Source organism: Macrotis lagotis, chromosome 1 (genome assembly GCF_037893015.1).
Source record: "Macrotis lagotis isolate mMagLag1 chromosome 1, bilby.v1.9.chrom.fasta, whole genome shotgun sequence".
NCBI classification, from domain to species: Eukaryota; Metazoa; Chordata; class Mammalia; order Peramelemorphia; family Peramelidae; genus Macrotis; species Macrotis lagotis.
Genome location: NC_133658.1, coordinates 22,125,443 through 22,148,021, shown reverse-complemented (window position 1 = coordinate 22,148,021; position 22,579 = coordinate 22,125,443). Strand labels below are relative to the sequence as shown.

The 22,579-nt window shown below is 43.8% G+C and overlaps 1 protein-coding gene across 3 annotated transcripts in view; it reads right to left on the bottom strand.

Annotated features, from left to right (window-relative positions):
- Window positions 1-22,579, bottom strand: part of EXOC6B (exocyst complex component 6B) — a 525,494-nt gene that overhangs the window by 146,982 nt on the left and 355,933 nt on the right. For all 3 annotated transcript variants that reach the window (XM_074195695.1, XM_074195705.1, XM_074195713.1), the window contains exon 19: window positions 19,626-19,767. In XM_074195695.1, the coding sequence (XP_074051796.1) occupies window positions 19,626-19,767 (142 nt within the window). The remainder of the gene's footprint in view (window positions 1-19,625; window positions 19,768-22,579) is intronic.

The following is a 22,579-nucleotide window of genomic DNA, read 5'->3' as shown; positions in this document are numbered from 1 at the left end:
CTCCTTTTTAAAGATGTATTTTATCATTGAATTTTTATACCTTTTTTTTCCATTTGGTCAATTCTGTGTCATTTTCTTCAGTATTTTTATACCACTTTTACCACTGGTTTTTTTCCATAATTTTCTTCTTTGTTTTCATTACTTTACCTAATTTTCCTTCCATCATTTTTATTTGATTTTTGAAAATCACTCTTTAGCTCTTTCAGGAATTCTTATTGGGCTTGTGTTCAATTCACCCCCCCCCCCCCCAAGACATTGCCTATAGTTGTTCAGACTTCATTGTATTCTTTTGAGTTTGTAGCTTGAGTTTCCCTGTCACCACAGGAACTTTTTATGATAAGGTTCTTTTGTTTTTGTTGTTTGCTCATTTTTCCTCTCCTGTTTCTTGATTTGCAACTTGTAAATGTTGTATTCTGATCTCAGGTATGGGAGTGAGGATGGGGTATTGTTTCAAGCTCCATGGTATTTAGGTTTTAGAAATGTGTGATGCTTCTAAGGATGGTATGATCTGGGGAGAATTTTGGTTACTGATCTCTTGGTCTGCACTTTGTCCTTACCCAGGAAGGGTCATTGATCCCTTGGCATTGCAATTGATCCCACACCCCAGGGTCTTTATTCCTTGGGATCAGACATGATCAAATCTTCTTAACCAAAAGTGCTCCTCTCAACCCTGTGTCCTCTGTCCTATGACCCAGGAATGGACACAGGCGATGGAGCTGGAGATGAAGCTGCCAAACAGTATCGGGCCTTATCTTTGATGCTAGCACTGGAGGATCTTGTAATTGCTTTCTAATCAGCTGCCAGGTCCCATACCTTCCCTAGTTCAAGAATTCACAATGTTGCTTCTGTCACCACTACCTATTCCCACCAACTGGTGTTTCATCCCCATGGCTCTGAGTTGGCTTCCTCCTTGCTATGATAGCTTTCTCTCTCTCTCTGACTTCCCAAGATGGTCTAGGCTGGGAGAATGTTCCCCTAGGACCTTTTGCTGGTTCTGCCACTCCAGAATTTGACTTATGGTGTTAGTTTAGAGTTGTTTAGAGGGGAGCCCTGGGAGAGCTGGGCAGAGTGCTTTTCTGTCTCCCCCCTCCCCCATCTTGGCTCCAGCCCTGGAAGTCAGATCATATACCATGTTCTTGATGGAGTTGTGCAGGCTTGTTGTGATCACTATTACTGTTGTTCAGTCACTCAGGTTCACTCATGTCTGATTCTTTATGACCTTGTGCACCATATCATTCATGGGTTTTCTTAGCAAATAAACTGGAGTGGTTTGCCATCTCCTACTCCAGCAGATTAAGGCAAACAAAGTTAAGTGACTTGACCAGGGTCACACAGCTAGTAAATGGCTGATGCTGGATGGGAACTCAGGGGTTCCTGACTCTAAGTTCATGCACCCACTGAGTTGCTTCTGAGATGATTACTAGCTATCCTTTAAACACTATACTCTTTTGCTAGAAAGGGTCAAGCTCCCTAGTCAAGCTTGCACTCTCTATCCCCTTTTTTAATAATCTACTAAAACTTCTAGTCATCTACTCAGTACTTCATCAGTCCTTTTGCCATACGCCACAACTTTTCAAAGACCACTGGGAGTGGATTAGAAACCACATCTATAAGTTCTTTTAGTAGTTGGGAACATTATTCACTTAATCTTAGTGGTTGAAACCCATCAAGGACAAACAAATAATCTTTTGTTATTTTCTAACTTTTTTAGGTTCTAATTCCTATTAGCCACTTTCCTTGCTCTTCTTTCCAATACAAAGATCACTCTCCCTAGAGAAAATAGTAGCAAAATAAGATAGTAAGGGTTAGAGAGTTGGGATCTGAACTCCATTATATGAACAGAAATTATTGTAAGAGCTAACGCATAAATTATATTTCTACTGTACTAGGAACTTGAATCAACATTGCCCTGCATTAAGGAAGCCACCTACCAAAGAATAAAGAAGTATATCTTGAACACATAGGAATGCAAAAACCTTGCAGGGGTGAAAGAGGGAGGAGGAATTTTCTTAAATGAGAAGAAAAGTCAAGGTCATAGTACTGGAACAGGGAAATCTACTATACCCTATCACCAAGAACATCTGATAGGTAAACAGAAATACCAGTGCTGGTTAAGAGCAAATTTCTCAATAGCCTTTTTCTGAATAGAAATACCCTCTCCAATTAGCCACAGAGAGGGTACTGTAATCCGAGATTCTCGGAAAGCTACAAGGCAGACCCTGGTAACTTTAGACCAGGAGCAGGAAACCTTTTTTCTGCCAAGGGCCAGTTGGATTTTTTATAACCTCATTCTTGGACTATATTTAGTCAAACATTTAATTAATTCACCCCTAAAAACCTATCAGTTTTACTGAATTCTGAGTCTTGCCTGCAGTTACCTTGGCAATGCCAAACCAATATGGTTTGAGGGTTGGGGCTTCCCCACCCCCTTTAGACCCTCTGAATCTATCTCCAGTACATAAACAAGCTGAAAAGGACCTTCAAGGTCTTCAAATCTGTTCCTGATGTATAAAAGAAGAAGCTGAAGTTTACGGAGATTGACTCGTCCGGGGTCACATAGGTTCTAAAAGGTTCTAAAATAGGACCCTTACCTAGGTGTCTTTCCTCAGATTGAATCTTATGTTTGCAGAAGCTCTTTACCAGGTTCCAGTCCCCCACACTGTATCTAACCTCTGATCTTACCTACTCATTTACTGAGCTACATAATGGTTTGTAAGGTGTTTCGCTCTTCAGGTTGAAGGCTCCTTGGAGGCAGGGCCTGGCATGGTTTTTGCCTTTTTTTTTATAGCGCTTAGACTCCTGGCACCAGGTAGGCACATAATAAATGTGTAGTGGAGAAGATGACTGATAGTCTCCCACAACCTTCACCTCTTGGCTCCTTTCTGACTTCCTGCCAGAGGCTTCTTCTGGTCCTCCCCAAGTTCACTGGTCCAGAGTGCCGTTGCTGTGGACATGTTGCCTTCTCCATTAGCTTTGGTCTCCTTGAGGGCAGGGACTGGTTTTGCTTTTCCAGGACTTAGCACAGAGCCAGACCTATCAAAAGTGATTATTAGATACTTTTGGAGAGTTGACAGAGCCATAACATTTTGTGGGTTTGCTCATCCTGCCTGGACAAAGGCACAAGTCTCTAAGATCTTGATTTTTCCCTCTGCTTCAGAAATGTTTGGCTATCATAGCAGTGCTCATTACAATGAGTTCAGTGGTTTATGATTATTAAGGATTTAGGGGCACTTTTCGAGCAAAGTCATGACACCAACTTTGCATATACAGATTTCAATGAGAACCAAGTTGCTGGGTCCACATCAATGGAAACAACCAGCTTGCTGGCCCAGGCTAGCAATTTTATTTTCAGGTCAGGCGCTGAGGAGAGGATTCATTTTTCTATAGAACATAAATATTCCACCCGGAACTCAGCTTGGAGTCATTGGATTTTTTTTAAGTCTGAACAGAGATTCTGTCACTGAAACCTGAGGAGCCCTTAGGTGGGACCAGAACTGGGCTTGAGCCACTTCAGACAGCGGTGGCGGAAGTGCCAGGCATTTTAACTCCTGGCCTCACTGAGGAAGAGGGAGATTAGGGAGTCTCAGAAGAGAATCCAGGTCTGTTGGAAGGAAAGGAAATGAAAAAGAATTGCCTTCTAAGGCCTATTAGTGACTTCCCTCCAGAAGAGGCCAGGCTCTCACAGAGACACCTTGAGACGCAGTAGGAGGCCCGGGAGATGAATGGATAGTTCAAGTATTATAAAGGACTCTTGTGTCTTACTAAGGTTAGAGGGAAAATCCCACCACAAGGCTCCTCTTAGGGGGAAAAGGAAAGCCTCACTACCCCCTTCAAGGCAAAGCCCTGCTCAGGGCCCCGCTTCTGGCCAATGGAGAGCAGCTGGCAGACTCTCTGGTGGCCATGAGCCATGTGTGGCAAGGACAACAGGGCCACAACTGGCCATCCTTCAGAAAGTGGGGGAGGAGTCCTGGGCCCAGCACAGGCCTTTACGAGCCAGAATCTGGCTGATGCTTGTCACTACATAAAAAAGGGACCCTAATTTCTTTTAAAACAGAAGAGTTGAGTCTGAAGGAAAGGCCAAAGGAAGCAGGAAGGAGAAGGGGAGATGGAGAGGCAAGCTCTGCTGTTTGCCCCCAGTCCAAGGCAGATCTGGTGGCGCCTCCTTTCTAGGGGCCCGGGCACCCAAGTCGCAGGCAGGCCTTCAGAACTACACGATTGCTTGGGAAGGTAAGAAATTTCAAGGAAGCAATCCCCCTGGAAAGGGGCACTGGGAAGTGCCAGGAAGGAAACAAGGGCTTCTCTTTTGGGGAGCTCCCTGTCTGAGAGGTTAGACAAGAAATGTAGATTTGGGACACACCTTGGATACACTAAGCTCCACTTTAGGAGCTTTTAGTCTATTAGTGCCTCTGAGCCTCGCCACACTTCCGGTGAGCTGCCAAAGCCAATGGCTTTTTCTCTGGCCTCCCTCTCCCAGACTTCTGCAGCCTTGGCTGTTCTGGTCACTTTCTCTTCTCCCCCCTCCTCTCTGACTGCTCCGTCTCTGTCCCTCAAGCTTGGGTCTGAGCTCTCTTGTCCTCTCCTTTCACTCTTCTTCACTTGGGGATCTCATCTGCTCCATGGATTCCATGACCATCTCTACACTAATAACTCTCAAATCTACCTTTCTTGCTCCAATCTCTCTCTTGACTTCCAATCTCACATTTCCAAATGTAAGGCCTTTCAAACACCTCAAAGTGGATTTACATCAAGACATTTTAAGCTTGACAGGCTAAAACAGAACTCATCATCCTTCCCCCCAAAACCTCCCTACTCTGCTATCTTCCCTGGGGCAGAGGGAGACTGCCTCATCTTCCTTCCAGTTAGCCAGGCTCATGACCTGGAGTCATCTTAGGCTCCTCTCTCTTATATCCCCTACCTCACCTCGATGGCATCTATCTACTATGTCACCGCTCTCCTCTGACCCTGATCCCTCTCCTCACCCCACACGGGCCTTTATCCTCTGTGCCTGGTTTATTACTTACAATAGTTGCTGGCAGCTCTGTCTCTCCTCTCTCCAGTCCACCCTCTCATCAGCTATCACAATGATTCTCCTAAAACACGGGTCCGATTATGTCACTCTCTACTCATTAAATTCCAGGGTACAAATCACTCTGCTTGGCCTTCAAAGCCGTTTGTTACCTACTTCCTACCTTTCCATTTACCTTCTAACTGACCACTCCCCAGATTGCGCCCATTGTCTCTAGTCACACTGGCCTTTTGGTTGCTCCAGGTCTTTTCTCTGGGGCTCTTCCTCTTCTGCTCCAACTTCTGGCCTACCTCATTTCCTTGAAGTGCCAACTAAAGGAAGTCTTCCCCAACCCCTCCTATTGCAGTGTCTCCTGTCTGTTAACTACTTTTTATTAATCCTGTATAGAACTTGTTTTGAATAAGTTTGTTTGCCTGTTACTTCCCCCATTAGACTGTGAGCTCACAGGGTTTGGTGGTTTTCATAAAAGTTGACTGACTGGATCATCTCCATTAAAATGTAGAAGGAAAACTATTTGAACTGGTTAAAAATTAGGGACATTAACCCATGGAAAAGATGAGGTATGTAGCCTACAGAAACAAATGAACCCAGTAGTGGTGGTGCTCGATAAAGAGACTGAGATGACTGGTTACCCAAACTTGCTGGTTCACTGGAAAGTAGTCTCCCCAAAACAGTTCAGCTAAAATCTAACATCATATAGCAAGTTTCAAAAGTCACATCATAAACAAATTAGAACAAAGCAAGAAATACCTCCTACAATACCTCTCACAACTATGAATAGGAGAACAGTTCCTGAACAAATAAGGGACAGAAAGGATTATAGAAGAGAAAATGAATAATTTTAATTATATAAGATGGAAAATTTTCACCAAATAACCAGTTAAAATTAAGAGGAAAATATTTAACTCATATTTTTCTGAAAAAAATCTGATATCCATAAGAGAGAAAGAATTGATTCAAGTTTATAAGCACTTGTTCACTGGACAAATGGTTAAAGGTTATAAATGGGCAGTTTTGGGGGTTTAGGATTTTTGCTTTCTGTTGATGTTGAGATAACAGGGGTCAAATGACTTGCTGAGGGTCACACAGCTATTGTTTGAGGCTAGATGTGAATGCAGGTCCCGCTGACTTCAAGGCCAATGCTCTATCTTCTGTATCCCTTAGGTATCCCTTCCACCCATCCCCTGGGAGTTAATACAATCTCCAGAGCTCGAACTCAGCAGCAGATGCTGCCAAGACCCCAACACCTTCCAAGGCATGAGCCCCTTTCTAGCAGCGAATCCATTCCAAGGTGTCCCTGCCCATCACAAAGAAAAGAGAACTCTCCCTGGGGCAACTGCCAGCTTCTCTGGAATTGTTAATGTTAGCGCACTGGACACTTGTGAAGTCCATCTCCACCACTCCATTTTGGAGGATCTGAACCCAGCTCCCTTTTGTTTGTCGAGGGCAATGGAGGCCATGACTTTCACCTATCTCTCTGGATCCGACTGACTTGTTCAACTGTGGTTCACAAGGAACCATTTTCCACTTTGGCCTTCAAAGTTCTTGTTTGAATATTAGCTACTGTCACCAAGTCCTGGGTTATATTGGTGTAAATGGATTATTCTCACTACTGGAATATAAACTCCTTGAAGGCAGGAGTTAACTATAGGACTACTGAGCTTAAACATCACATAAATCTTTCAGGACATGAGGATGTTTTCTGAATTGACTTTCTGTAGGCTACCTCTGTGTTGAGCATGCCCTCCACCTGAGCAAATCCTACCAACAATTCAAACTCCTCTTCTTCCATAGACTCCCAAACAGGGGCTTGCTTATGACACCCACCATCTACTGGCAACATTTTAACTTGCCATGATATCCCAGTCAACTACTTTGCATGATTGTTTCATGGACTTAATTTTAGGTCTTGTAGGGCATCTCCCCAACTGTCTTTTCCATCTTGTGACTCCTGCCCAAGATCCTGGCAGCACATAGTGTTCACTAGATTTGAATGCCTAAGTCTTTACTAACTATAAACCTGCAGACATGGGAGGGGCAGTCTCGGTTCTTTTGCAAAAATGGAATGAATAGCAAAACCAAGGAAAGGAGAAACTAAAAAAAAAATCCAATATTTTGGAGAACAATTTGCAATTATCCCCATCAATTAACAACAGGTCATAATGAAGAACAGGAGCCCAGAACTATGCTAAGTGTGGGGAGGTAAAGACAAAAGCAAGATACTTCCTCTTCTCCAGGATCTTTTATTTCTATAGGACGGGGGGGGGGAGGGGGAGAATACATCTACTGTACAGATCATTCCTAGGCATTTGTCTTCAAGGTGCAAATATCCCCATTGACAAAACTCCCATCTATTAACAAAATTAATACTTTTTGTCCTCACAAGAACAGTAACTGCACAGTGTCATTCATGAAATACTATTATTACCCCATAAAATATAATGGAAATGAAGAATTCTGAAGATTGAGAAAGACAAGTAGAAACTGATGCAGACTGAGAATTACATGGATATTAGGTACTGACCAAAATAACGCAAAAAACTTCAAAGATGTCAGAATTCTCATTAACGCAATCTCCTATCATGACAGAAGGCCAAGGCTTAAACAACAGAATGAGATACAAGTTTTCAGAAAGAAGGCGCTGATTGGTTCTGTTTGGCTGTATTCCTTTGATACAAAGGAAGGTACTGGTAGGAGAGAGGATGGGGAGGTCATCAGGAAGTGACAGTGGAAGAAAACCAAGACTTTTTCAAAGAGGAAGTCAAATAGCAACAAAGACTACCAGACTTCTAAGTGCCAAACAGAAAGCACTTGATCTGAGCTCTGATAGACCATATATCACAACTGATTAATGATGGATTCCTCCTTGCCCCAAGGAACAACAATCAATCCATCATGAGTATTTATTATGTGTCTACTATGTACCAGGCCCTGTAGTAGCATGGGTGCCTACAAAGTTCAAAAGTAAACAGTCCCTTCCCTACAAGTATTAAAAGTAGAATTCTGTTTTGGCCATGCTGGATTGGAGAGTCATTGGGGTCACTTGGATCATGATGTTGGACAGCCTGGTAGTGAAGCAGGACTGAAGCTCCCAAAGGCTGAGTACCCAATCTCTGTATCTGAGGCTGATCTGCATGGAGGTGATAATGACACCCCTCGAGCTGACCAGGTAGTCAAGTGGCAGTGTGGACAGAGACAAGAAGAGAGGTCCAGACAGAGCCTCTGTCCTGGTGTCCATTAGGGAGGAAGGCCCTCGAAACAAGCAGAGCAGGCAGGAGGAAACCCAAGAGAAAATGAAGGGATAAAGACTCAGACAACAGGGGATGTGACAGAGTCAGATGGTGCCAAGAGGAACCAGATGGAGGACCCAAGAGATCATGGATAACTTTGGAGAGCTTCAACTTACTGCTGAGGGAGGAAGTTTAACTTCAGGAGAAGCAGAGGCACAGGTAGTAGAGGTAGTAAGACTGCTTCCTTGAGGAGTGCAGCAGAGAAGGAGAGGTGAGAGAACAAGCTCTGGAGACTTGGGCCAGGTCCTGGGGAACAGGCGTCCAGCCTAAGTGCTCAGGAACACTCATCAAGGTGAGATCAGGTCTCACAATGCTCCCAAGTATTCTCTCCTCCAGGTTAAACATTCCCTGTCATTTAGCTAATTTTCAAGTGACACAGTTCAAAGCCCTTCCCAGTCCTAACTGACCTCCTCTGGCAACTCTCCAGTTCATCCATCTCATTCAAGAATGTCTAGGATGCTCAAAGCCTCAGCGAACCAAGGCAGAGGGCAGAAGATGGGGCATCTCCTTTTCCCCAATGCTATGCCTTTCTTACTGCCATGGATCAATCAATCAATCAACTCCTCTGGGGCTGCCGCAGCCCCTGTCCTCAAGGGGCCTACACTCTTATCAGGGAGGCCACTTAGAACATCTGTCATGAAACCTCAGATTCTAGGAGCTCCCTTGCTGCCAGATCACCCTGCAGACTCTCAATAAGTTTGTTATATGTAAAAATTCATGGATCTTTTTTCCAGACAAAAATGCTGCCCAGGCACATCTCTCCCATGGTGCTCTTGTGAAGACGACTGCTTCAGGCCCACACAGACTTTCGAGGTAGCCCTTTTGTGTCATTTGGCCCAAAGTTGTAGACAAGACTTCAGCCTCTTTGCCACCATATTGGCAGGCATTCTCTGCTTTGTGCCATCTCACAAGGTCTTCAGATGAGATAGGGCAGACACTTTTGTCTTCCCAGCTCTTGGGCACCCAAGTCTACACTTGTCTTGACTGAGCATGTCAGATCCAAGTCACTAACAAAAATGCCAAGCTAAACAGAAGGTAGCCCACGTGTCCAGCCAGGTTCTCATGGCCTCCCTCATAGTTCCTCTGGCTTTCAGGGGCTGGTCATTCCAGCTCCTCCCTATGGTCAGGGCTGGCCTGGCTCCAGGCCCAGGTTGACTGGGAGGTTCTCCCTCTCCTCTTCCTTCCCACTTCTTCCCTGGCCAATGCCAAGAGTACTTCCCTTTTGCAATCAACTTCCATGCACCAGGATGGACAGAGCTGTTTGTGTCTTGCTTATGCAAGTAGAATATGAGCTCCTTGAAAGTGAGAACCACACTTTTATCTTTCTCTGCATCTCCAATATTTAGCACAGTGTCCCAGTAAATGCCAGTTCTCTTATTGGGGTGAGTGATCCCCACTAACAGCAGCTCCACATCAAACTCACCACTTCTTGCTGCTCTGGGGGGAGGAAGAACATCTTGGTCAGGTGACCTAAATTGATCAGGGCCAGCCTCTGGCCTCCTGCAAGTCTTTCTTTTGCATTTCTAATCCATAATCATGGATCCATCTGTCATTTCCATCCAAATCAGAAGCAAAACAAAAGGTGGGCAGTTCAGCTTCCTCTCCACCATCCATTATCACTGTCCCATCTGCTTCCATCAGCTCTCCTATCCTTCTCTGCTCCTTCCCCTCTATGGCTAAAAACAACCCCCCCCCCAAAGACCTTATGATAGATGAATATCCTGAGTCAGTCAAAATTAGCCTGTAGCAATCCTTACTCCTTCCTTTGCCCACATTATTATTTTCTCCATACAGGTGAGAGCAAATGTGGGGAGGAGAAATAGAATAAACTTATAATAGCAATGAGAGAAGAGAACAAGCTAGGCTTAAAAATTCTGGTCAGGAAGTTTGGGTCTTCTTAATTTCAGGTGTTGGTGATGACTTATTCCTCTCATATTTTGTAAACACTAATGAGAATTCAAAAGCTGGAAATATCAAGAAGATATGAAAAGTGAATAAATGCACAATTAATTTGGCCCCCAAAGTATAAATAGGGAAATGGAAAGAGATAAACTGTCTTAATGCTGGAAGAGATGCACATGGATTATTTCAATGGACTGATCCCAGGAGTACTAAATTCTACATCAGGTGAGGAAGGGAGGTTATGGAAATTTCTTCCCCAAAAAACTTTTGAAGTGGAGCAAATGTCTGGGATGTTAAGGGTGTGGTCCCACCTGGCGAGAGGGGGATAAACTAAAATGCAGCTGTTTTCCAGGTTAAGCAATCTAGCAACTCCCAACAATTAGAATGACTTTTAAATCTGTGTGGCAATTGGTGGGATTCTCTGGTTGATACTCCATATTCAGTTTCCTGGCATTCACCTTAAAGAAGTGGGGTGATGCCAAAGAAAATACAGGACGCCTGAAATTCTCCATTGTTGCATCTTCTGGAAAGAGGGAAAGACTGGAAGGAATATATCAGATTATATTATATTTTAGAGATCAAAAGGTCATTGGGCAGATGCTGGCTGTGGCAGGCATAGCCTATGTGAATAAAGGAAAGGCACAAATGGAGAAAGCTCTACATATTTTCATCAAAATGATGCTTAGAGCCAGTTGATAAAGAGACAAAGGGGGGTAATCAACAGTTGCAAAGAGAATAATAGAGGAGTCCCTGGTTCACATGGCTATTAGGTTATAGTATTGCTCGCCTTGGTTGAGCACATCTGGATTACCTCCTGACTGTACCCAAGAGTGTTCTCAATGAAAATGTGAGGTTTAATGAAATTTTAAATATAATTTTATTGCTTTTAAAATTTTCTAATAAAGAAACAGTTAAAAGACTTTGGAGAATGAAAAATTACTATGTTATACTCCCAGGACTATAAGAGAGTGAGCTTCAGTAAACTCTGGAATCTGTGTAAATTGATGTGAAGGCAGCAATAATTTCAATTTCCTTTTGGGACTTGTTTCTTAAAAATGACATATCTTGGTTCTTGCTTGTCATCAGTAGCTCCAAGGTATACATGGTTTCAAAGTGCAATAAAAATAAAGGAAGTGTTCCATGTTTGGAAATAACTAAAAAGCAAAAATGTAGAGGAAAGAAAAAAGGAGGGTGCACTAAGTTTTAAATATCAGTTGAAAAAATCAATGACCATATCCTCCCTACACTGGGAAGTCAGAGAACCAGTAGGTGAAAAACTACTGGCACCTACAGCAACATTTTCCCTGACAAGAAGCGATTCCTTAGCCTAAAATAAGGAAGGAAAATGAAACTATCTCAGAAGACAAAGTGCTCTCCATCCCAGTCAAAGATAGGGTTACCCAGCAAGTTACACTAGTGAAGCTTGAGGAGACCCTGACATATTCCAAACCACTGATGATTTGGAAATTAATTTATTCTGCCATTGCAGAGCCTAGAAACCTGCCTCAAACTTCTCTGGCCCCTGTGCAGAGCGGCCAAGCCAACACCATGAGGTGGTTTCTGCTGGCCATTCTCTAGGGGCCCAGGACAGGGCTGACAGTGATGGATGGCAAGGTTAGAGCAACATCATCCATCTCCATTTTCCTGACAGGGATGGCATCTCAGGCTTTGGTGGGGAGGAGCGGGTCACGTGCCCCTGCTACTCAGGCTGGCAGCACCTGCTTGTGAATATCTGGGGGTCTCGGCAACAAGCTGGGGGGAGGAGACAATGGCTACCTTATCTTCAGGAATTCAAGGCACTACAGCCTATAAAGCAAACTATCCCTGATTCTCCTCTATGTTGGCTAAGTGGGCACTACTCCTTGATCCATGTCCAAGAGAGAGCTCCTCAGGGTTCACAGCGTCCAGGAAGGAAAATGCCATCCCAATGGTGTCAGAGCCTCCCAGTGGGTTTTCAAAAGCTGATATTGGAACTTCATAAAAAGCCATTACCCAGAAAATAGTCCTGCAAGCAGAGAAATACTTTGAGTCTTCCATGCACGGATGCAAGGAAGGGTTCAACCATGCTGTGAAAGAACCCTGGATGTGGAAATCCAACATTAACTCTGCTGTAAGATCTGAGTAGTTCAAGCTGGGTAACTCAGGAGCTTCAAAGAGGCTTTTGTGTCAGCATATTGATGGCGTGTTGCGGAAAAAGGCATTCTACCATGACCCTGGGTCTTTAAAAATAATTCTTTCTGTTGCATTAATGCTCCAGAGGAAACCAAAAAAAAAAAAAAAAGGAATGAATAGCATGTCTCCAGCATAACTAGGTGCTATGGATTGAATGGCCAACTTGGATGATTTTTTAGAAAAAGTGAAGTAAAATGACAGGAAAGATAAAGAAAGATGAACAATGGTGCAAGAAAACAAGCTTTTCAAGAATGTGGAAGACTAACAGGAATGAGCAGGAGTGTGCTACACGTGGACTGACCAGGTCAACTGACGGCTCTCCAAGACGGCGGAAAAGCACCATGCTGCAGGAGGAGGCAACAGGAGGAAATCCTTTTGTTGAGTCGCCCCCCCCACCAGTTAAACAACCTCAAGAGTTAACTCTATGGGAAGTCTACCGGCTGAGGTGTTGGTCTCATGGATCTGTCATTGTTTTAATGTGCTGATGACAACTAATTATTCCACATTTTCATATGAGCTCTATGTTGCAAGATGTAAGGAATCCGGCCAGCTCCCTTTCACACACACTCAGATCCGATCATCAATCTTCTAACCTTAATGTCTCTCAGATGGAAGGGGCAGAAAAGGAAAGCAGATTTGAAAATGACTATTCAAAATTGGGAGCTTGGGGTGGCAGCTAAGTAATCTGAAAGAAATGATAGTAAAACAAACAAAAAAGGAAGAAAATCTGCCCATCACTAGGTTGAAAGGAAATTTGCATCTTCAAGCTTCTCAAACAAAGGGGTATCCATAATTTCGATGTATAAAAATCCCATCTGGGGGATGGGAGGCTGTGCCTGTGTTTAATATTGTGTTAGGTTGGAAACTGGAATAATATGATTAACTCCATCTATTTGGGTTTCATTTTGAAGATGGCCACTCTCCTTGGAAGCTAGAGTAGACACCAAATGGCAGTACCATGATGTAAAGACTGTTTTTTGGAGGGAGAAAGAAAAATGTGCTTCATTTGGAAAGGAAGTAATTTCTAAACTATTTGTAAGAATCCCTCAGCATGGAACTGTGCCTCTTGCTACATTGATTTAACATTTCAAAGATTTATTTAACATTTCCAGAAGAGCCAATTTCTTTGGAAATTCTGTCCTCCCTTAGTATTAATCCTTAGACCCAAAGCTTCCAAGAGAAAGTCATTCACCCTCTTGTCTTTTGAGGTAAGGAAATGCCTGAGACAATGTTTGTAGATTAAAGCAGGTAAAATTATGTTTTGCTTTCTAGACAACCAGACTGACCACTTTGCCAGGAAAATGCAGGTCACATATGGATGAGCTACCTGGCTTCCTGAAGGATAAGCCCCCATATGATGGGTGTCTGCTAAGGTTTAGCAGGTCCTTGAGGTCATCATAGGCTTTAGAGGCAAGCAGTGGGCCCCAGATTATTCAGAGAAATCAGTGATGGGACAATAGATAACTGGGCAGAAGACCTCTTAAGGGCCTGCTCCCCCAAGGGTTCATGGGTCTAATCAGAAGTCTTGAACCTCCAAATTTTAGGATGACTGAACACAAAGCAGTGGGGGCAAAGCCCTCAAGCACATAAGAAGCCTGGAAGGAGCAACGGTACAAAAACCCAAAGAGCAGACTAGAATCAGCCACAGAATGTCACACACGTCTGCACATGCACACCATGTGCAGTCTGTGTGCATAGCCCAACATGCACCAATATTTTTATGTGCACACACACACACCTATCTACCCAGACACCCACAGACACCTATGTACACACTCACATGAAGCCTTAGCTAACCTGAGCTTCTTGAGGAGGAGCCACCCTCCTCCAGAGCCCTCTCTAGTATCTGATTCGGGGGGCCCAGCACAGTCCCTCTGGCTTCCACTTGTGAGTGATAAGAGGAGAGACACAAAGAGATCAAGTGAACTGAGGTCCCAGAGACACAGTCCCTGGGCTGGAAAGGACCTCAGAGGCCAGGAAACCTGACCCATCATGTTCCATGTGAGGAAACTGAGTCTGGGAATGTTGGGGTTTCCTGTAGGATCTGAAGCCAGGTTGTCCTGACTCCCAGTACAAGATGGATGCATCCTGATCCCTCACTTGAGCCTGTCCTCAGGGTCTGTCTCTACCCATTTCTGTGCATGATGATGATGTTTATCCTCCATTCTCTAAGAAGACCATGATATCAGGGAGGTGATGCCATGACAAACATGTGAACTGGATTTGAGTGAGGGGTGCTGTGCTAAATCCCCAGCCTCACTTTCTCCTCCTGAGCCATCTGGGTTCAGTGGCCAAGTATGGCTCAGGATGCCTGGAGATGGCCTGGGATGCGAGGCAGTCAGGGTGAAGTGACTTGCTCAAGGTCACACAGCTTGTATCAACTGTCTGAGGTTGAATTTGTTTCTTGCTTGAGTTCCCTGAGGCCAAGAACCATCCTTTAACTTTTCTGTTTGTTTAGTGGTCAGCACAGTGCCTGGCTCTGAGGAGGTACTTACTGACCTGCCTTAACATTAAAATGGGTAGAAGCCGCCAGGCCCAGGGCTGCTGTGATGATCAGATTATAGAAACACTCAGACACAGAGACCTTATACCATCAGACACACAAGGGTCAGTCCGGACAACTGCAACTCCCAGAACAAATCAGGGTTTCCTGCAACCATTTCTTCCAACAAGGCCACTGTTCCCCTACCGCAAAACCAGACTTGTGGTGGCTGCAGAGGCCGGAAGCCACAAAAAGGAAGAACAGGTTTTCAGAGCCATTCAAAAGGGTCTATGCCCACTCCCCCACCCCTGGATTTGTCCAGCGCTTACAACGCTGACCTCCCCAAGCTCACGTCCCAGATTCAGCACCACAGAACAATGGTGATCACACAAAGGTTGGGCCAAAGCTCACGACACATGCAATGCTACCCTGCGCCGGCACCTCCTGGTCTATGAGGCTTTACCAGAGGCTTCTAGAAAAGAGGCTAATATTCCCTTTGCACACAGCACCGGAGGAAAGATGTCAGCATCAATTATCCTGTCAACTGGGGCTGTATTTATCTGCCTTCTGTATCATTACCTGAATTTCATGTATCATTTCTAGAAGCTTTTTTTATAGCCTCCTGAACAGCTGAAGAGAAAAAGAGTGAAGGGGGCTGATACAGGGAGAAGAAACTCTGCTGACTGTTCCTACAGCCACACGTCTGTAAATTCTCTCACCAGAAAAGGAAGAGGATGCAAACCCTTTTAATTCATGAACTTTGGAGGTTGGAAGTCTGAATGAAGAGCTTTTCATGGGTCAGACACTGAGCCTCCACATCCACTCCCCTGGGATGGTCTGGTCCAAGCACTGCTTCTGGGGACCTGGTGTGGCCCTGTCTCTGGGCCTGCCCACCATCTATAAAAGCTATCATTCTAACGTCTCTGAGACCGGACTTTACTGAGAGGCCGCTGGCATTGGGAAGGGCTGACACTGGCCACCTGCCTAGCCCTGCACTACTTTACTTTCAACTATTTACCAAACAAACAAACAAACAAACAAACAAAAAGACCAGAGAACTCACAATTGAAAAGAAACTCTTGAGGTCATCCAGCCCACCCCCCATTAGAGCTAGACTTTCCCCTCCAGCTCCCCCAACAGGTGTAGGTCCTCCAGTCTTCTCTGATGGACCTTATGGGATGGGTAGTGCATTTCCCTAACACAGCCCATTTGACGTGGTGACACTGCTAACTTCCAGGAAGTCATTCCTTACATGGAGTCGGACTCTACCTCTGCAGCATCCACCATTCCACCTGGCCTTGGGGGAGAGGCCTGGGAAGTCCTGCAGATCGAGACCACCTAGAATTGCATAGAAAGCAGGGGTTCTCTCCCTGGCTCTTTAAGCAGAGGCTGGATGAGCTTCCTGAGCCTCCAGAAGATGGGATGAGAGGCTAGCCAGCTCCTGCCATCCTATCCAGTGCTGAGACTCAGCATCTCTAGTTCTTTCTTCTGATTCCAAGGAAAAGAAATGCAAACCACCATCCTCATTCAGATCCTGGCTATCTGAAGTCCTTTCTCCCAGTTCCACCATTCATTTGGACATTCATCATTAGCAATGACACCAAGTCCACTGACCCATCCTAGTCATCCTCTCCTGGATGTTCCTTGGCCTGTCCCCATGCTCCCAAAAATGTGGCATGAAAGACAAATCACCATGCATTAAATGTGGCTTGACCAGGGTGGGGTCCAGTGGAACCAGACACTGGGCAAGAAGGAGGGATCCCAGACTCTCTCAAGAGTATATCCTACTGATCTTACTCAATCCCTTGATCAGGCCTTCCTAAGTCCTACTCTAGACATTGATCCTCCATTCCAATGGAAGCATTTTGTTTGGTTTTATGAGCCAGGAGAGAGTTCTTTCCACAAGAACCATGCCATTCCTCCATGGAAGGAAGAGCACAATGCAGAACTTTCCACTCTCAGAGCCCCAAATCTCCTGCCAGACTGAACAGTTAAGATGGGTCAGCCAGTACAAAATGTAGCATGCATGGGGGTTCAAATCATTGGAGAAAATTAGAGCATTTGGTGAAAATGAAACATCACAGATGCTGTAAAGGTTTTGAAAGGGATGTCAACAAATTAACCCAGTCAAAAGGAAATGGATATGACAGGTTATTGGTGGGAACATTAAGCAGCAAGGGCATACTTTCAAACAATGGCTCTCAAAACTTGAATCATACAAACTCCTGCAACCTGTGGAGGTCTTTTCTACTTCCTCTGCCTAAAAGTCAATAAAGTCAAATGATTTCAAGAGAACCTAATCAATCAATCAAGGTCGACCAGACTTCAGGTGGCCTTTCCATGGTAAATTGAAGAGAAGACAAGAGTCATTCAGAGATAGGATTCTAAATCCACTGAAGGACTTGAAATGTAGGCCTTCGATGCTGGGGAAATGGTGAGAGCCACATGATTCTTGTAGTCCTTTTCTAGAGGAGGCCTTCCCTAGCCCCAATTTATTCTGTTCATTATTTCCTATCAATAACCTGCTTTACATCTATTTGTTTGTCTGCATTGTCCCCTGGTAGATTGTAAACTCCTTGAGGGCAAGGACTGTCTTCTGCCTCTAGTCTTCCCCTGAAGAAACAACTCTTGTAGTCTCTTTCACTCCTATCTAGGGCTATCCACCAGAAGGCAAAGCCAGCTAGGTGAAAGAGCAAAAGCACTCACAGAAACAGAAGGCAGCAAATACCAGGGCAGTTCAGTTGCCACCACCACCATCACCACAAATGCCATTTCCACACAGACCCTGATGGAGACAGCCTAGGACCCTGAACCCTTGACAAAAGCAATGCTCCCAGTCCAGCGTGCTCTACCATGACTCTGGGAAGCATTCTTGTTGGGGAGCAGCTCGGCAGCTACTCTTACTGATGTCATACCCAGGGCCACTGATGTCTCAATAAAGAGAGTTCTCAGCAACAAAATTCTTGGAAATATAAAATGATTTATCAGAAAATGATAGCATATGATCAGTGTAAATAAAACCAAAAAGAGAAGCATCATCATTAGTTATGCACTGCAATCTAAGGAGCATGAGGCTTTTCCAACTGAATGCATGGGAAATCTTCCAGATGTGGCATTTCCCCCATTAGCACTTCTCTCCTCAAGACCAAGCAATGACTCACAATGAATGAATGAATGAAAAAATACTGATGAAATGCTTAGCTTCTCTAGGAAACAAAGGTCCATCTGTAATTTTAAAAAGGTATCTTTGCTCATACCACACCCAGCTGAACATCCATCCCAAAGAGGCAGCTCCACTGGGGACCATGGAGTTGGGAAGAGGTGAGGCCCCCATTTTCACATACCTATTCTTTCATAGGTGAGAGTTATGCCATAGCACAGACCCAAAGGGCAATGGGGAGAGACAGACAAGGATGACACCAACCCCAACCTACTTCACTCAACCTTGGTCCCCAGGATCTATAACTTTCAGCCTGCACAAAAATTAGCCAAGAAAGAAGATCACTAAAGACTACAGATATATGAGAAATACCCATAAAGACTCCTGGGAAATGGCCATTTATTTTCAAAGAAATGATGAGGTTTGGAAGAAAAGATTTCTATTCCTCTCCTCATCAGACCCAAGAAGGTCACCTGGGCAGTAGAAATTAAACATTATTTGTAGCAAGCTGCCAATTTGTCCAGTCCTTTCCTTACACTATTATCCCAGGTGTACTTGATAGTAACTCAGTGAGTTCTACAGCTATTATTCTTTCCATTTCACAGATAAAGAAAAGAGCTTGAGTACAAAGTCACCGGGACCTGGAATTAGGGTGACCTGGGTTCCCAATCCTTGCTCAGATACCTGTCTGTTAAAAGAGCCAGAGTGACCCTCAGCCTCAATTTCCTCATTTGTGAAATGAGAATAAGAGTTGGTGTCTCCTTCATGGTCTTCTTGTAAAGATTAAATGAGGAAGCACACATAAAAAGCTCTAGAAGCCTGAAAGCACAACAGGAATGTTAACTATCATTATCATCATTTGTCCATTTTCAAAGAGCAATTGCATGGGAGATGTCAAATTGACCCAGTTTGGAGTTCTGACTCCAAATTTAGTATTCTGGACTCCATGTCATGCTCATACAGACATGCATACATATGTGTGCATGTGTTATGTATATGTGTGTGTATGTATGCATCATATACATTTTTTCTGTGTATCTCCCCCAATACAATTCTTCTAATTCTTTCCAGAAGCTTCTCTGGATCAATCAGAAAGATCTCCTGGCCAGTCGCTGGCAGAAGCCACAGGAGCCACCAAAGGGGACAGAGTTTTCAGGCGCACTTGGCCTTTGACCACTCTACTTTCTTCCTGCATCTTTTTCCAGGAGCCAGTTAAATCTTCCATGAGCTGTGTCATTTTTGCCCTCTGAAGTGACATCCACAAGAGCTCCACGGTCTTGAATGCCATGGAAACAACTCCCCTCCACAACTTGGGACCCCTTGAGCTAAAGACAAGAGCTGACGGGGCACAGAACCAATTTGTGGAGTACTCTGAGGGCAAGGATGGTGGTAGGATCTCACAGAGGATGCCAAGGCAGGCTGATGAGACAGGGAGAAAGCAGCCTCCCAAAACCATAATCAAGAGCCACATGTTGGAGGAAAGGAAAGCACAAGAGTCAACAGTCTACCAACTTGAGACTACGAGTGACTTCCCATCCAGGGTCATTCCTCTGGGCACCCCCCACCTCCCACTGGGCAGGGTCCCGTCCTTACGTTCACACTCCTGGACATCCAGGTTGAACTGCTGTAGAGCCCCCAGGCTGAGCTGCCGCACGTCGGCTTCTAGCAGCAGCTGCATCAGCGAGGTGGCCAGGTGCTTGCAGGCAGACATACATGCCGTCTGAGCCACCTTCCCCTGGAAAACACAAAAAGAGTTCATGAGACGTCGCTGGCCTGAAGGGTCTCTGGAGGCAGGTGGGTCACAGTTGTTACAGCTCGCCGTGTTCTCAGCTGTTCCAGCCCCATGAATGGGGTGGGAAGCAATTCAACTGGCGTCAGAGCGGGCTGTCAGAGGGAACTAAAACTGGTGACAAGGCACAGATCCAGGCAGTGGACATTTTTCTCTAAATTAAAAACATAACAACAATAATTCAAAACCATAAATAAAGTGGAGCCAAGATGGCAAATCGGCAAGAAATCCAGTAAGCTCCCTTCTAAGGAGTTTCTTCAGACTTTAAGACCAAACCCAACAGGGAAATCTGAGGGGAAAATGTCATAATCCACCATTTCCCAACCTAGGTTGGCACAGGAGGACAGAGAGCAAGGGCTATGGATGCTAGAGATGAGGTCTGGTGAGAAGACTGCAGAGGAGCAGACCCCAAAGCAAGGAGAAGCCCTGTGCCAGGTGAAAGCCCTGCAGCTTCCTATCCAATTCTGGTTCGGGTCTGAGGCCACTGGGGAAGGCAGTGGGGGTGGCCTTCTTGGGGGAGCAATGATGGCAGAGCTCTGAACCTGGGGCAGCCCAGGGGGAAGCCTCCAAAAGGATAACCAGGGCAGGGAGCTCAACCCAAAGAGAGCCTCACGCTCTGTCACCACCACACCAGCAGTGAAATTGGCTGTGACCTTGCAGCTGGCACCTGAAACTCCAAATGGCCAGCCAGAAGTGTGGCACATGGATTCCAACCTGCACCAGGAACCTACAGAGCACAGACCTGGGAGTCAGAACTCAGAATCTGTGCAAAGCCCTTTAAGATCCTAAGCTATCCTGAGGATCCCAGAACAGCACAGCCCTCACCACCCCAAGAAGAAAAAGGAATGTCATCACAGACCTTTCCTACAAAGGTCTGCAGACCTGAGTTCTAATATAAGGGCTCAAGTCAGAAGAATGAAGAAACAAAGTTTCATTAAAAAACAAAACAAAATAATTTCATTTTAAAAAAGTATAACATAAAGACTATGAGACTGCCTTCTGTGGGGGTAGGGGAGGGATACAAGATTGGGGGAAATTGTAAAATTACCAAAAAAGCAATTAAAAAAGTATTAGGATGGTGACAGGAACAATTAAGACACAAAACAACGACAAAAAAGACACAAATACAGAAAAAAAAGACCTACAAGCAAAGCCTAAAAGAAAAACACAACGTAAGTTCAAATTCAACTAGAATTCCTAAAAGAGATGAAGCAAGAGTAAAAAAAAAGTTTTGATTTCGTTTTTTTTTAGGTTTTTTTTTTTTTTTGCAAGGCAAATGGGGTTAAGTGGCTTGCCCAAGGCCACACAGTTAGGTAATTATTAAGTGTCTGAGACCGGATTTGAACCCAGGTACTCCTGACTTCAGGGCCGGTGCTTTATCCACTGCACGCCACCTAGCCACCCTGATTTCTTTTAAATAAGTGAAATGAGAATGCTAGAAAAAAAAACAGCAAATAAATGAGAGCTATTTGAGAAAGGATGGGAAAGGGAATTAACAGCTTGGCACAAAATGTACAAAACCTTGCCCGAGCAATGAATTCTAAAAATGAGAATGTATCAAACACCAAAGTTCATGACTCTACTGATACATCCATTAATAATAAAATGTAATCAGGGGATTGAAAGGGAAATAGGACAAAATTTAAGATATGATCTCATAGCAAATACAAATGAAAACAAATCCTGGAGAAAAAAAATTAAAGGATTATTTCACTACCTGAGAAAGTCAAGACCAAAACAGGGCCCCAGACATCATAACTGAAGAAATCATAAAAAAAATAATAAAACACAAAAAATTATCTAAATCTTAGTTCCCTAAGAGAACAAAACAGAAACAGAAAAACAAAACACCAGTTCTTTTCTGAAAGAAATCCTACACCGAAAACACTGAAAAACATGATTAACATTATGGCCGAAATCCAGAGCTTTTAGGTAAAGAAAAAATAGTCAGAAAGAATTTTAGTATTGAGGAGCCATAATCAGAATTACACATGATTTAGCAACCACCACTATAAAGGAGTAGAGAGTTTATGATATTCTAGAAGGAAAAGGATATAGGCTTTTGACCAAGAACAATCTACTTAAAAAAACTGAATATCATCATACAGTGGAAAAATAGATTTTTAATGAAATACAATTTCTAAGCATTCCTGATGAAAAGACCAGTAATAAAAGAAACTATGAAACATAAACATTCAATATTTCAGGAGAAATAAAAAAGGCTAAATATGAACAATGATAAAAGTCTAAAATAAGGATAAACTGCTTAATTCTAATATGAAGCACTGACATATATGTCTCCTATGAACCCTCTTCTCATCAGGAATCATAGAATAGATCTAATTTGATGAGGTCTGGGAATGATTCTTTCATTTTTTGATGATCTTAAAAGAAGAATGGAAAGAGAGAGAGGAAGAACTATATGGGATATGGGACTGGAATAGAGTGAGGGAAAGGGAGGGAAGGTTAAGGGAAATTGCCTCACATAAATGTAGTATACAAGTTTATATTATGTGTGTGTGTATATATATATATATATATATGTATATACATATATATATATACATATATATATATATACACATACACACACACATACATGGGATGGGGAAGGGATTGGAAAAGTTTTTTGCATCCAAATTGGTCAAAGGAGAGAAGAATATATACTTATAATCAAACATAGAAATAGATTTCATTCAACAAAAGGAAAAGAGGGAATTAGAGGGAAGACAAATGAAACAAATCCTAAACAAAATAA